This window comes from Thunnus maccoyii, chromosome 9, assembly GCF_910596095.1.
Source record: "Thunnus maccoyii chromosome 9, fThuMac1.1, whole genome shotgun sequence".
Lineage (NCBI taxonomy): Eukaryota > Metazoa > Chordata > Actinopteri > Scombriformes > Scombridae > Thunnus > Thunnus maccoyii.
This window is the reverse complement of record NC_056541.1, coordinates 23,001,583-23,014,572: the sequence shown is the minus strand read 5'-3', so window position 1 is coordinate 23,014,572 and position 12,990 is coordinate 23,001,583. Positions and strand designations below refer to the sequence as shown.

The 12,990-nt window shown below is 39.1% G+C and overlaps 3 protein-coding genes across 7 annotated transcripts in view; 2 read left to right on the top strand and 1 right to left on the bottom strand.

Moving 5' to 3' along the window:
• Positions 1-34: 34 nt before the first annotated feature.
• Positions 35-2,704, bottom strand: hspb11 (heat shock protein family B (small) member 11). The gene is made up of 5 exons (XM_042421081.1): positions 2,480-2,704; positions 2,019-2,125; positions 828-896; positions 696-739; positions 35-603 (listed from the first exon to the last, which is right to left on the bottom strand). Exons 1-5 carry the CDS (start codon positions 2,575-2,577, stop codon positions 511-513), a joined length of 411 nt encoding a protein of 136 aa, XP_042277015.1. The 5' UTR covers positions 2,578-2,704; the 3' UTR covers positions 35-510.
• A 23-nt stretch (positions 2,705-2,727) lies between these two features.
• smn1 (survival of motor neuron 1, telomeric) lies at positions 2,728-8,547 on the top strand. Its single transcript, XM_042421080.1, has 8 exons — positions 2,728-2,866; positions 3,384-3,455; positions 3,557-3,676; positions 3,807-3,998; positions 4,703-4,882; positions 7,629-7,703; positions 7,908-8,015; positions 8,282-8,547. Exons 1-8 carry the CDS (start codon positions 2,819-2,821, stop codon positions 8,336-8,338), a joined length of 852 nt encoding a protein of 283 aa, XP_042277014.1. The 5' UTR covers positions 2,728-2,818; the 3' UTR covers positions 8,339-8,547.
• Positions 8,548-12,313: 3,766 nt separating this feature from the next.
• rtkna (rhotekin a) overlaps positions 12,314-12,990 on the top strand; it is a 58,071-nt gene continuing 57,394 nt past the window's right edge. For 2 of the 5 annotated variants that reach the window (XM_042421733.1, XM_042421740.1), the window contains exon 1: positions 12,324-12,851. In XM_042421733.1, the coding sequence (XP_042277667.1) occupies positions 12,741-12,851 (111 nt within the window). In that variant the 5' untranslated portion in view covers positions 12,324-12,740. Of the gene's footprint in view, positions 12,852-12,990 lie in introns of all 5 variants that reach the window. The other 3 variants (XM_042421739.1, XM_042421732.1, XM_042421738.1) reach the window with 3 other exon arrangements.

Sequence of the window (12,990 nt, the reverse complement as noted above, 5' to 3'; positions counted from 1 at the left end):
AGAAAGAAATTTCCTTTGTAAGTAATACTATTCATCAGAATCCAATGCTTTTATTCTAAAGCTTTGCCACTATCAGGTTGTGAAATAACCAGGAACAGTTGAATATGGGATAAAAAGCCCCATAAGTAAAACCATAACATTAAATATGCACAAACACGGGAAATGGATCGAAGCAAATTTCAGATTTACATGCCAGATTTAAAACATCACCTTAGCTTTCATCCATGTGCTTTGTCTGCAACTGCAGCTTTGCTGATAAGATTATGACGATTAGACTAATTTTGTTTAGACGCACAGTACATTAATTGATTTTACAAATCAATATTCCTCATATATTCATGGAATATGTGTATCAGATTCCCAATCACTGTTACAACAATCTGCCATGATGGAAGATGTCAATGTGTGTATGTGTGTGTCCCTTATCAAAACAGACTGAGCATATAATGAGGCCATATAGTATATACAAAAATACATCCCGGGGGCTTTACTAAGCGATATTCAATTGTGTTAATTCTGTACACTGACTCTGTGCACTGAGACAAAGTGATCATATCCCGAGGTGATGATAAAACGAAGGTGGGTTGCACTGGTTCCATTTAGCTGAAAAAAAAGTAAAGAAAAAAAACGGTAAGCTAACTTTTAATTCAATACATTCAAAGGTTTTACATGAGAATAGCTGTATTTTAACTTACTGAAATAGCATTTGACTGAAGATGTCCCTCTGTATGTTCAAGCTCTGCAAGGAAGTAATTAGTTCATCACAATGTTAATTATCTGACATTGAAAGAAATGTGCAAACAGATAGATGAATATATCATTCTTACCTTTCTCCCCAACAAACTCAAAGTGAGAGGCATTTTGTGAAATATTCTTTTCTATCTTTAGATGCTTGACTGCAAAAAAAGGGGAAAAAAATGTAATTAGTCCTGTCCAACGAATCAATGACGTCAATTATAAATGAAAAAGATGAGACCAATACTGAAATGCAATAAACCATGGTTAGCTTAAGAAAAAGATAACATATCATAGCCTGAGAGAAAATATAATGAATTGTTGTGCACCTTTGTCTCCACGCATCACTGACAGAAATGCACACAAATATACTAGAAGAATTTCTTTGTTTCTCAATTGATCATTAAAAAAATAGTCATCTTTACTCGTATAATCAAAAACACCTGACCTGAAGAGACCATTAACTGACTTAAAAACTAGTTTCTTTGTGTAATAAAGGATTTGGCAATTAAAGGACCAATGTGTAAGATTTAGTGACATCTAGCAGTGAGGTTGCAGACTGCATCCAAATGAATATCCCCCCGCCTCCCCCTCCCCATCCAAATGTGTAGGAGAACCTATGGTGACCGCGAAACTCACGAAAAACGCAAAAGGCCCTCTCTAGAGCCGGTGTTTGGTTTGTCTGTTCTGGGCTACTGTAGAACATGGCGGTGCAACATTGTGGCCTCCGTAGAAGAGGACCCACTCCCTATGTAGATACTAAGGGCACATGCCAAGGTAACAAAAACACAACGATTCTAATTTCCAGGTGATTATACAGTAATTAAAACATACTTATGAATATTATATTCCATTTCTACCAAATCCATTCAGCTAGATGCCACCAAATTATAAACACTGCACCTTTAATAGACCTTCGAAGACAGGCTGCATGTAGCTCCATTCTGAGACACAAAACATATCACAGTAAAATGAAAGTAAGCTTTGATAACTGATCATATTTGTCCTTCTGTTTGGGAATGTTTTCATGTGAGAGCATGCTTTAAAAAATACCATTGTGATGTTTGCATCTTCTCAGAGAATTTATTAATAGCTACAGAGGATCTGGATCCTATGTAGTTCAAAACAGTATGATCAATAGAGCTTTCATTAATCCGTTCACTAAACATGACGCAGCCAGTGCTTACACTGCACAACTTGTGTCATAGCAGCTTTCAATACAGAGAGGGCTAAATGATTTGTTTATTTTCTGATTCATTTTGTTGAAAGACACCATCACATACCATTGAAGCTGTCCACTGTCACTGCAGAAATCATCGTGGGTTCAGCAAAGCCAATGATGAACTCTTGAGGAAACATCCCGGTGGACATCCAAAACGTTTTAGTGTCTCTGGGTGAAAAGGGACAAACAGCAGCTGTTGTCTGGTGAATGCACGCCAAAGATAGATTGAAGAGGAGATGACCAGCACGATAAGCTCCAACCAACGTTTCGACCACTCTTGGTGAAGTGTGGTCGAAACGTCGATTCTTACAATAAATTCAGCTTCGTGTACTTAGTTAGTTTCGTGTACTAAGTTCTTTTGAGTGGAAGTGACAAACAAACATCAAATGTTATCATTGATCCGGTGAGTTTAGGAGTCAGTAACAGCGAACTTACTGTTAGTGAACAAGCAACATTAACCTTCACTGCGGAGATATAGTAAGTAAAGTAAGTAAAATACATCATTTCAGAGGAAACACTCACCCGTCAATGATGTTTTCTGGTGGGTGATCCTCATCGCTGGATGCAGCGACAACAACTTTTGCACCCAAAGAATTTAGAGACGAATCGATCATCTTCATCGAGTCATACACCACAGACTATGAATAGTATGTATATTTGTGGCTAATAACAGCAGTTTAGACAAAAATTTGTCGAATACGTGGGTCATGTAGGCAGATAAAGTCGATAACTACCGTCGTTGCCAAGCCAACCGCTGTGTCGCACGACATATACGTCAGCCTTTATAAAGTACGTCACCAGTTCCGACGCACGTTGCTCGTTTGTTGTTTAGCACTTAGCAGTTAAATCTAAACATTTCACATGGCGAATGGATGCAAAGACGTGCTGTTTACACGCGGAGCCGGACAAGTGAGTCATGTAGCAGTGTCTAATATTAGATGACAACAAATGTGTACCTTTCTAGGCCATTGTAGACTTGGTTGAGATGGTGAGCTAGCCAGCTAAGCTACAAACCAACATTGAGTTCGGCTAAGTTGAGTATCAAACAAAGAGGAAATGAACAGCAAGAAGCAAACAGAAGTCCAAAATGTACCCAATGTGTTTTATTAGCCACCTTATTTTAGCACGACGTTTTCCAACAAACATCACATGCATGAACTGTAGCTGCACAAACATGTTGCTCTCACTTTCTGTGGTTGTTAGCATCCTTTCCACAGTGTGGGGGATACAAACGTAAACATGTACATGTCAAAAATCAGGTCACCTGCAAAAATCAGAGGATTAAAATATCAAATCAGCTTCAGGGGTCAGCCTTCCTGTTTTTAATGTATTTTGTCGGACTTGTTTTGCATTCAATCGGAAAGGCTTGTTAGAAAATGAATCCTCCATCAGCAGAAGCTGTAAATCAGTTTTTCTCTTCTTCCAGAGTGACGATTCGGACATATGGGATGACACAGCATTGATAAAGGCTTATGACAAGGCAGTGGCATCATTCAAGGTAAAACTGGTGCTTTGCAGTGTGCGTTTGTGTGCAACTGTTTTTTTTAAACCTTTTTTAGCTTTTTGTTCATTCTCCTCTCCTCTTGTTTTGTGTGCCAGACTGCCCTCAAGGGTGAAGATGAACCACAAACTTCCAAGAAAAACCACCCAGGAAAAAAACGCAAGAACAATAAAAAGAACCAGAGCAGGAAAAGAACTAATGCACCGCCAGATAAAGAGGTTTGGAAGAATTGAAAAAACCAACAAAGACTTTGGATTTAGAGTGCTAGTGGTTGTTTCATACCAGAAAACAATGTACTGTATATTATGATCACACCTCGACCTTTTTAACATATACTTTCTGTTGCAGTGGCAGGTTGGAGATTATTGCAATGCTTACTGGTCAGAGGACGGCCAGCTGTACTCAGCCACCATCTCCTCCATAGACAACACGAGGGGCACTTGTGTAGTTGTTTATACAGACTATGGTAACGAGGAGGAGCAGAACCTTGAAGACTTGCTTTTAGAGATTTCTGAGGGTGATGAGGAAACAAATACTAAGGTAAAGTAGTGCAATTATTTTGTTTTTCGATAAAAACATTTGATCCGTTAAGTTAATGGTGATATACTTGCATCTCTTGAGTCCATTTTGTTCAGTGGTGTATTTGTATTTTTCTGTCTTGTAAATGGCCATGTAGAAAATGTGATGTCATGACTCAGAAGATGTTTTCCCAAACAGCAGAATTGTGTTAAAAATAGTTTTGGCTTTCTGAAATATTACATGGTAAATGACAGTTCTTGCTTTTTCTGGGTTTCCTTCGTACATTTTCATCATTGAATGCCCTTTTTACACATAAACTTAAATCTGTAGATACTTCAGTAATTGTACATTTTGGCATTAACCAGGAATAAAAGGCAGTTTTCCATGATAATCATTTTAACAATTAGCCAGTGCATGACCTGGTAATATTTCTGCAACATCTACTTGTAAAGAAAAGCAGCACAGCATTCAATTATAATACTCAATATTTATCAAATATTAGATTGTGATAAGCATAACACATTGATATCTCACGGTGCACTTACATCGTATATGCATTATAATTTAATTTGGCTGTAGCAAAATGCATATCTTCATATTTTGCACATATCCTTTAATTGCCTCCCAAAACAATTTCAAGGAAATTTGAGAAATGTGTAGTCACAAAGTTATAAAATAAAGGAATTTTTAAAAAGAGGCTAAAGCAGTATTTGTCTGCAATTCAGGTAAATGAGGTAGAATCTTCAACAGAGGAGAGTGACCAGTCAACTCCACCAAACCAACACAGGCAGCAGCCAAACAGTAAAACCCAAAAGCCCAAGGCCCACAAAGAACCTCCTCCCATGTGGGCTCCTGGCTTCCCTGGGTTTCCTCCAGGCCCGCCGCCAATGCCAGCTTTCAGACAGGTAAGAGGAAAGACTCCTTACCAACAAAATAACTGGTAATAGACTGTTTTTGTACATATTATTACTTGAAATATGTTAAAATTGAGATTCAACTAGTTTTAAACTTTGTCTAATTGCCATAGCAAATGCATGATGAAACTGAAATATAAACAAAGTATTTACAATGTGAACAATGAAAAAATACAAACAACCTCTCAGAGCTGGCATTTATATTGCATAAGTATTGGTTTGCAATACATTTTACTGGCATTTATGTTCATAGATCTACCCTCTGTATTGAGGCAACTACAATACCAGTCAAGTTTGGACGCACCTACACATTCAAGTGTTTTCTTCTTTATTTTTACTATTTTTTGCATTGCAGAACAATACTATGAAATAACACATATGGAAACATGTAGTAAGCAAAAAAAGTGTTAAACAAATCAAAATGTCTCTCATATTTTAGATTCCCCAAAGTAACCACTGTTAAGTTTGATGACAGCTTTGCACACTATTGGCAATATCTTAACCAGCTTCATATTTTAGTCACCTGGAATGGTTTTCCAACAGTCTTGAAGGAGTTCCCACATATGCTAAGCACTTGTTGGCTGCTTTTCCTTCACTCTGCAGTTCAACTCATCCAAAATCATCTCAATTGGGTTTAGGTTGGGTGATTGTGGAGGCCAGGTCATCTGATGCATCACTCCATCACTCTCCTTCTTGGCCAAATAGCCCTTACATAGCCTGGAGGTGTGTTTTGGGTCATTGTCCTGTTGAAAAACACATGATGGTCCCACAAAGCACAAACCAGATGGGATAGTGTGTTGCTGCAGAATGTTGTGGTAGCCATGCTGGTTAAGCGTGCCTTGAATTCTGAATGAAACGCCAACAGTGTCACCAGCAAAGCCCCCCAACACCATCACACCTCCGGTGGGAACCACACATGCAGATACCATCCGTTCACCTTCTCTGCATCTAACAAAGACATGGTGGTTGGAGCCAAAAATCTCAAATTTAGACTCATTAGACCAAAGTACAGATTTCCACTGGTCTAATGTCCACTCCTTGTGTTTCTTGGCCCAAGCAATTCTCTTCCTCTTTTTGGTCTCCCTCAGTAGTGTTTTCTTTGCAGCAATTTGACCATGAAGGTCTGATTCACGCAGTTTCCTCTGAGCAGTTGATGTTGAGATGTGTCTGATACTTGAACTCTGGGAAGCATTGATGTGGGCTCTAATCTGAGGTGCCATTAATTGGCAATTTCTGAGGCTGGTAACTCTAATGAACTTCTCCTCTGCAGCAGAGGTATCTCTGGGTCTTCCTTTCCCGGGGCAATCCTCATGAGAGCCAGTTTCATCATGGTGTTTAATGGTTTTTGCGACTGCACTTGAAGAAAGTTCTTCAGATTTTCCGCATTGACTGACCTTCATGCCTTAAAGTGATGATGGGCTGTCGTTTCTCTTTACTTAGTTGAGCGGCTCTTGCAATAATATGGGTTACTACAGTAGTTGAATAGAGCTATTTGCTGTATTTTCCAACAAAGAAAAAGAATTAGAGGTTAAACCCCTTGAGATGCACCATCTCATTATTGAGGGCACAAAACATAAATCTTACAACATTTAAGCAAAACAAAATATGTTAACAATAATGATGATAAATTAAACAATACAATGACACAAAACAATCAACACAGTAACATCAACAGGGACATGCACATACTCATAAGAGCTCTCACAGAATCCCAAACCCAACTTGCTACATCTGTTACACGTCATCTGTACAAAGAATGAACAAGAGATAAAATAAATGAATAGATGAAATAACATTATGTCAAACTACTGAGTCTAATTACAAACTAAAATGAGGGTAATTACAGTCAAAAACAAGAACAAGTAGATTTAAGGTAAACAAGCCAAGAAGTAATTGATCTGAGTGAATTAGGCAAATTATTCCAGTCTGTTGGTGCTTTAAACTTAAAAGCACGTCTCCCAATTTCTTTAAAGATTCTAGGCACAATAAAAAGGTTGTTGAGTGTGTTAAAATGAATATAATGATCTGAATGGAACTAAAAGCTGTTTTAGGTTTAAAGGATAGTTAAAGTAGATGCATTTGAAAACAAAGAGCAACCAATGAAAATGCGTGCAGTTAAAAAAATATATAAATGCCAACACTACCTCGGCACAAGATAACTGATGGTCTTAAAACACATTAAGAAGGCAAGAAATTCCACCAATTAACTTCTGACAAGGCACATCTGTTAATTGAAATTGAAAACCATTCCTGGTCACTACCTTACGAAGCTGGTTAAGATACTACCAATAGTGTGCAAAGCTGTCATTTAGGCAAACTAAATATGAAACACATTTTGGTTTAATACTTTTTTGTTTACTACATAATTCCATATGGGTTATTTCATAGTTTTTGATGTGTTCAGTATTTTTGTACAATGTATAAAATAGTAAAAAAAATAAAGGAAAAACCCTGAAATGAGTAGGTGTGTCCAAACTTTTGACTGGTTCTGGATGTATTAAGTCATAAATAGTAAAAACGTGTTTGAAAAGAATATAATTGGAGATTCTGGATAGCCTTCCTGCAGGTTGTACATGAAAGTTGATGGCCCCAGACTGCACTTTATTTTATGTTTCACTAGAATTTATTAAAAAGGTTTAGTTTAACCATTAATCTCTCTTTTATACTATTCAGTATTATTGAGATCCCAGTGTGATGTTTTCAAGCCTCTTTTTGTCTTTTGTTTGGACTCTACCAGGGTGGAAGCAGGAGATCTGGTGCTCATGGACCTGTACCTCCCTCCTGGCCTCCCATGATGCCCTTTGGTCCACCAGTGAGTTGGAATATATACCTTTACACTAATGACGATTATAAATGTAAACACTGCAGCAGAAACTGTTTGTTTATTGGAGCAATAGGGGTCTGCACTTTATGTGTATGAATGCACATGTTGACAGGTCAAGCTGGCGATTTGAGGGACAAATGTAGATAAAGCTTTCTGATCAGACTTTCTTTTTTGTTGATTTCTCTGCCTTAGATGATCCCTCCACCTCCTCCGATGAGCCCAGACATGGTGGATGATGAGGCGTTGGGCAGCGTGCTCATCTCCTGGTACATGAGTGGATATCACACGGGATACTACTTGGTATGTGCACAGAAGCTAACCACCTTATTATGAATTATAGAATGGAATTACAGCTGTTATTTACACATCAAGAGCAGTGGGAGTATGAGGTTATTTGGAGGTTGTTTTTTTTTCTTTTCAGGAATTTGCTTCATTTTTGCTGTTATGCTTTTTAACAAATAAAACCTTTTTGTCGAATACCATCAGCTTAATAACAGGTGGGAGTCCTTGATTCTTAAAAGGAGAGGTATTTTAACATCATATGTTTCTTTTTATTTTTTTTACAGGGGTTGAAACAAGGACGCAAAGAAGCTGCCAATTGGACGAAACTGCACCACAAATGAAATGATCAGCACAAGTTAGCCAGTTACGCAGGCTGTCACCTGGAGCAGCAACCACCCTCCCTGTTGTGCCTGATGTGTGTCCTTGTTTCAAAAGGAAATGTAAAGGAAATGTACATGGTGTGAACAGATCACTCATATGAGTTCAAGGAGGAGAGTTTTGTATTCTTTGTAAATAAATTAAATAAAGGCTATCGGAGCACAGTTATTAACTCGGTTAATACTTTATTTTTATTATACTAGCATAGACACACTATCATAAAATGAATGTTTATTGGACATGATAGATGTTTGTGATGATAGCTGGGGGTTTTTTCACTCGTGCAAAATATTTTTTCTCATTTATTTTACCACTTAGCCCCCCAAAAAAGCAATTGTTTACTGGAGATTAGTTTTACAAATGTGTATATGACAGACTCAATGATGTGTGGCTGCAATGGCGAGTATTGTCCAGCAGAAGTCAGACTAGTATAATGTAGTCACATTATAGGCAAATGTGGCATGAATACATAATGGGTTGCTGTTTAAACCTCTAAAGAATTACAGCCATGCAGAGGAAGACTCTCCATTTCTAGCATGTCTACTGTGCACTTGTGTCTCTTGACATGCTAAGAATTTGATTACGAGCCAGACTTGAGTCCTGCCTTAGTCCCTGCGGCGCTTTCCACGTAGTTAATTCAGAGTATCATTCCAGTATATGCCTTGCAATCGAGCTCTCCCTTCTCCCTGAGGTGTTCCCTCATCCACCACCCAATATAGGATCGCATCCATCATAATGTTTTTCAGCTCACATTAGATAGGCACAGATTTCAGAGTGATATTAGGCAAAGTTTTAACTGCAAATAGTACGACACATCGGGCCAACTGTGCAGAGGAAGATCGATTCTTATGTGTTAAGGTATTAAGATCATTCAAAGATATTTTATCTCAACCATTACACTTAACAAACTCAAATTTGCAAACTTAATGTTGATGAAAGGGCCTTTGGAGGTCAGAGAGAGAACATGGAGGTGATTTATTATTAATACAGACAAATACTAATGTTGCATTCTTTTATATGGTATGCTTGTGAAATGAGAGCCTGAGGTTCATTACGTTCTTGGATGCTGACCTCTTATTATTATCTTCTCCCTGATCACTCATGAAACTGATCCTGGAATGTTTGAGGTTTAATAATGTAAGAACAGTAAAGGAAGTAGGGCAATGGTTGCAGATACTGTATGCGAGTTTATATTTAGAATATAGAAAACCACGTGTAATTACAGTGGGCTGCTACAGCCACAATCATTCTGCTGGGCCTGTAGCGCTTTCATTCCATGAAAAGGAAACCAAACAGATTTCCTATATTTCCCATATTGGTGATTTGCTGCCTGCTTACACCCACTCCTCTGGTTCTAAACTGGTGGGCAATTGATCATAAAGCATGTGTTTGTGTGTGTGAGTGTGTGTGTGTGTGTGTGAGAGAGAGAGAGAGAGAGAGAAACAGAATAGTGTTTTGTGGTAGGATGTAACACTATGATTGTCTCCTGTTTTTTATACCATGTGATCATCCTCCAGCTGCTCTAAAGCCATTGCTTTCTGAGTGAAGAGCGATCCCTTTGTTTGTGTGCTGACTGGTCGGCATTTTATAGCCCACTGTGACTGTGTCGTTGTGTGTTGACTGCTACTATTTGATTCTCATGTAGCTGTCACTTCTGTTTTTCCCGTTTTGTATGTATGGGCAAAAGAGAGAAAATGGGACAAGGAACAGGAGCGCAAACAGGAGAAAATGTAGTTTGTGGGATTTACAAATAGAATATGCACTATAAACGAGTGGTGATAAACTAGACCTATCTTCTCCTCCCAGATGGGTTTAAAATCTGCCACGGCAGAGCCTGCACATAAGCCCATTGCTTGCCTGACTCTGCAGCAAACTGAGCTGCCCAAAGGGCTCGTTGGAGCCCAGTGAGGAGTTAAAAGGGGGTCAGACCTAGCTTGGGAAAGCACTGCTCCCCTCTGTGACTGTCTACCCCCTACTGACCAGAGCGGTATGAGGCTTGTAAACATAATCTGCATTTCACATAGTCCCTTCTAGGAAACAGACAGACATCCAAGTAAGATCACATTGCCGCATGAGTTACAGCGCCTTCAGCTATTTACTCAAGCTCCCAACATCAACAAACATCCTGCTTTTAAATAAGAGACTTGGGGGGAGATTAGAGCAAAAGGGGGGGTTCACAAGCCCCCTTTCCTTTCTCTGTAGAAACCAAGCCAAAACCACTCATTGCAGAATACAGTCATCATTACATGTTTAAGATTGTGGCGCAAGCACCTTTAACCCCAGCTGAGGAGAATAAGTGTTTCTGGGACAAGATCAATTTGGACTATTATAAATAGAGTTTGGCTCTGTGCTAAATCACCAAGTTAAAGTGTGTTGGACTTTTTTTAATAGCACATAGTGCTACAAACTGTACTTTGGGGAATGCAACACTGTTTATGAATGTTCCAGCGAATATAAACAAATGTTTGCAAACAGACCCCAAATTTAGTTTTTATGATTGGCAGACAGACAGCAGATTGCAGTATTAAGGCTGTTTATGATGCAGACGAAATTGAACAAAACATGCTCACCATCAGGACACGAATACTATATGTTGCCAGAAAGTGGATTTTCAGAGTTAATTACGTACCAATTGTTAATCACAGTGAACAGTGGCTCACAATTAACAACACCTAGACTTTATCTTAATGCAATAATTCCCATCCATGTGTCAATAAAGGCTTTTTAATTTATTGATGTCTTCTGGGTATCTCCTCTCCTTTAATGGCTCACATTTTATTTGAAAAGTATCAGGAAGTATCAGGTGATACAGGTCAGTGTTGGGGTTACACAATGTGTCGATATGCAGCAAATAGGTAACTGAAGTTTTGCTGAAGTTTTGCTTTTTGCCACCTATTTGAATATATTTTAGCATTATCAGTGGGTAGTCCAAGGTATCACCAAAAAGAGGGAGCAGAGTTTTGACATTGAAGCATTTCAAGATGTAAATCTTGGAGACTTCAACTTCTGTCAGCGTGGATGTGGCGTCTGCCTCAGTGAGACTGATCCTCGATGACCTTCTGACCTTTCAGAATTCCACTCACAGCGGGTCCGGTAAAGCGCCTGGTGCAGCTCAGGTATTGTGATTCACATTCCTGCTAGATCTTACTGCTCGTAAATAAAATGTTGCACCATGAAGGCAAAGCCCATATCCCCAGCTTTAAAGCCTCGTAAATGGGCTACATTATTGGTATTAAGGAAATGGATTTCTCACCAGCCAAGCAGTAGCAAATAAGCATTACTGATTTTACAAGCTGATCTATTGACAGCTCATGAAATTGTTTTCTCTGGTATCCTCCTATATGTGACGTGCTACTGAGGCCATGTGATATTAACCTCATCAACTCACTGGTGCTTCCATCATTCAAATGCGTATTACTTGGAGAGTTGCTTAAACCAGCAGTATTACTGGTGAAAACCTCAAAGTTTCCAAAGATATAACAGACATAACATGTCAGATTGAACTCTAAATGCAGATTCTTTTTTTCCGTTTGTCACTAAAGGTGTTTTTTATTTGTTTCATGCATAAGTTATTGTTTCTTAAAAGCACAAAGGTACAATGTAAGTGTGATATACATAAACTCATTTAAGTACAACAAATACTGTCCTGTAGTATGGAGTTAATTTCTCACTTTGAAACTTCTTAAAGGGATATACAGGCGATTTGTATGTGCAAGGGGTTAATGGTATGTTGCAGTTTGTTTTTTTTAATGGATAAAACATATATATATATATATATACTAATAATATTAAAATAGTAAAGCTCATTCATTGGTGACTAACTGAAAGTTCATTTATGGTTAAGGAGTTTGTGCCGTGCGCACATGTCGTTGTGCTTCAACCCGCATGGATAACGTGCATAGACAGGCCTACAACACATCAGGTACTTCAATAGTAAATCTCAGCTCTGGGTGTAAGCCATTCATATCGCCGGTAGAGGTCTCCGGATCCAGGACAGGGCGAAGTTAGGTCTCGGCTGCGCCACATGGGGTGTCACCGTGTCACTGTGGACGCACAAGGGGTAGTGTTTGGAAAAGTGAAAAGTCAGCTGTGAGGGAAGACTCCGTAAATCTGTTTTATTTTTTTTTCACCCAGTAGATTTGTTACAGTCTCAGCTTCCACTTTAGAGGAAAGAAACGTCAGTGTTTGATTCGGACTTGGCTCAAATCTCTTGGGAGTTTCGCCGGTGGGGTCGTTTTGTGCCACCTGGATCTGCGTCTGGCTGTTTGGCAGTTTTCGAAGCGGTTCCTCCCTTTGCGCTCACTTTAAGCTCAGCTAATACGGTCTACACAGGTCTTTCTGTGAAGTTGCCAGAAAGCAGAGACGATGTTTTGCCGCAATCAAACAGCGAGAGCCACCGTTGCCCGCGGCTCCGCTCTTGAAATGGAGATACGGCGAGGGAAGTTCAGAAAGAGCGTTTTTCTGGACACATCACAGGTAGACTCTGATTGTCCGCCAGTTATCATCATCACCGTCTCACCACACACACACACACACACACACACACACACACACACACACACACACACACACACACACAAACAGCGTGTGGGGATTTACTGTTTACAACTTTGAT